Source organism: Cryptotermes secundus, unplaced genomic scaffold, assembly GCF_002891405.2.
Source record: "Cryptotermes secundus unplaced genomic scaffold, Csec_1.0 scaffold9501, whole genome shotgun sequence".
NCBI lineage: Eukaryota > Metazoa > Arthropoda > Insecta > Blattodea > Kalotermitidae > Cryptotermes > Cryptotermes secundus.
This window is the reverse complement of record NW_019737671.1, coordinates 1-1,464: the sequence shown is the minus strand read 5'-3', so window position 1 is coordinate 1,464 and position 1,464 is coordinate 1. Positions and strand designations below refer to the sequence as shown.

The window sequence follows — 1,464 nt, the reverse complement described above, 5'->3', positions numbered from 1 at the left end:
AATATAAGAAATCTGCAAGCGAAGAGACCGTGAGAACCGGTACAATCAGTTAGATCCATGCTAGAGAAGTCTTGAGTCTTCCAGACCTAACATGACCACGAAGGAACTGAAAGCCGTGAAATCTTTGAGACTTAACAAGGAAATTATGATTCTTCGAGCAGACAAAAGCAACTGCACAGTGGTTTTGGACGAATCCGAATACAAGGATAAGTTAAACACGTTGCTAGAGTCCGGAGTTTACGAAACCTTGCCCAAAGACCCTACAGCTAAGGTGGAGAGGAAAGTACAGAAACTCCTTTCTAATATATATGGATAAATACCGTCTTAAGTGCAACAAATTTTATTGTAGTTTTTACTTCTTTTCCTCCTCCACACTACATGTTTCGGCCCTAAATGGCCATCATCAGGTGTGTATCACTCACGTAGCTGTTACACTGCTTGTTAAAATTGTTATATTTCTAAATATAAAACCACTCTTCCGACCGATCTTAAACACAGGCTGACTCCATATCACAGCAAACCTCCACATCTGTATGGTCTGCCCAAGATTCACAAAGCGGGTATTCCTCTGAGGCCTATAGTAAGTTCGATTGGTTCTCCTTGCTATGCACTGGCCGGCTTTCTCCATAAGATACTCAGTCCTTTTGCTCGTAAATCCGACTCTTTCCTCAAGAATTCCGCCCACTTCGTTCAGTTATTAAAGACTGTTAGCCTTCATTCTGAAGATACTCTCGTTAGCTTTGACGTTGTCAGTCTTCACTAATGTACCAGTCGACGAGGTCCTACATGTTATTGAAAACAAGCTGCACGACGATGTCACACTGTCGGGACGGTCTGTCTTGCAGGTCGGAGCCATCATGGAGCTGCTGGAAGTCTGTTTGAGAACCACCTATTTTCAGGTTGACGACAAGTTCTTCCAACAGAAAGATGGCATGGCTATGGGAAATTCTCTCTCGCCCATCGTTAGCAACATCTTCATGGAGCATTTTGAAAAACTAGCTCTTGACTCAGCTCCGTACAAACCGTCGGTGTGGCTGCGATACGTGGATGATACTTTTGTAGTCTGGCCTCATGGTTCAGAGAGATTACAGACTTTCTTCGACCACCTCAACAGTTTAAGGCCTTCCATCTGCTTCACCATGGAAACTGAGTCTAACAATGCGATCTCATTTCTGGACGTTCTGGTCATCAGGGAAAAGACGGCACTAGCCACACAGGTCTACAGGAAACCCACCCACACTGGCCAGTACCTCAACTTCAATTCTAACCATCCGCCGCATGTGAAAAGAGGCTTGATAAAAAGTCTCCACGACAGAGCCTCTACCATATGCCAAGATCGACGAGATTTGGCCAGAGAAATTAACAACCTGAGACACGATCTTCAGTTGAACGGTTATTCCAAAGGTTTTATTGACTAGATCATTAATTCCAAGGGCAGTAGTCGTCCGAAGAAAGAGGAAAGCC

The 1,464-nt window shown here is 44.2% G+C and overlaps 1 protein-coding gene across 1 annotated transcript; it reads left to right on the top strand.

The window, feature by feature from the left end:
* The first annotated feature begins 91 nt into the window (after positions 1 to 91).
* On the top strand, positions 92 to 1,418 carry LOC111870496. The gene is made up of 2 exons (XM_023862828.1): positions 92 to 283; positions 900 to 1,418. Exons 1-2 carry the CDS (start codon positions 92 to 94, stop codon positions 1,416 to 1,418), a joined length of 711 nt encoding a protein of 236 aa, XP_023718596.1.
* The last annotated feature ends 46 nt before the right edge of the window (positions 1,419 to 1,464 follow it).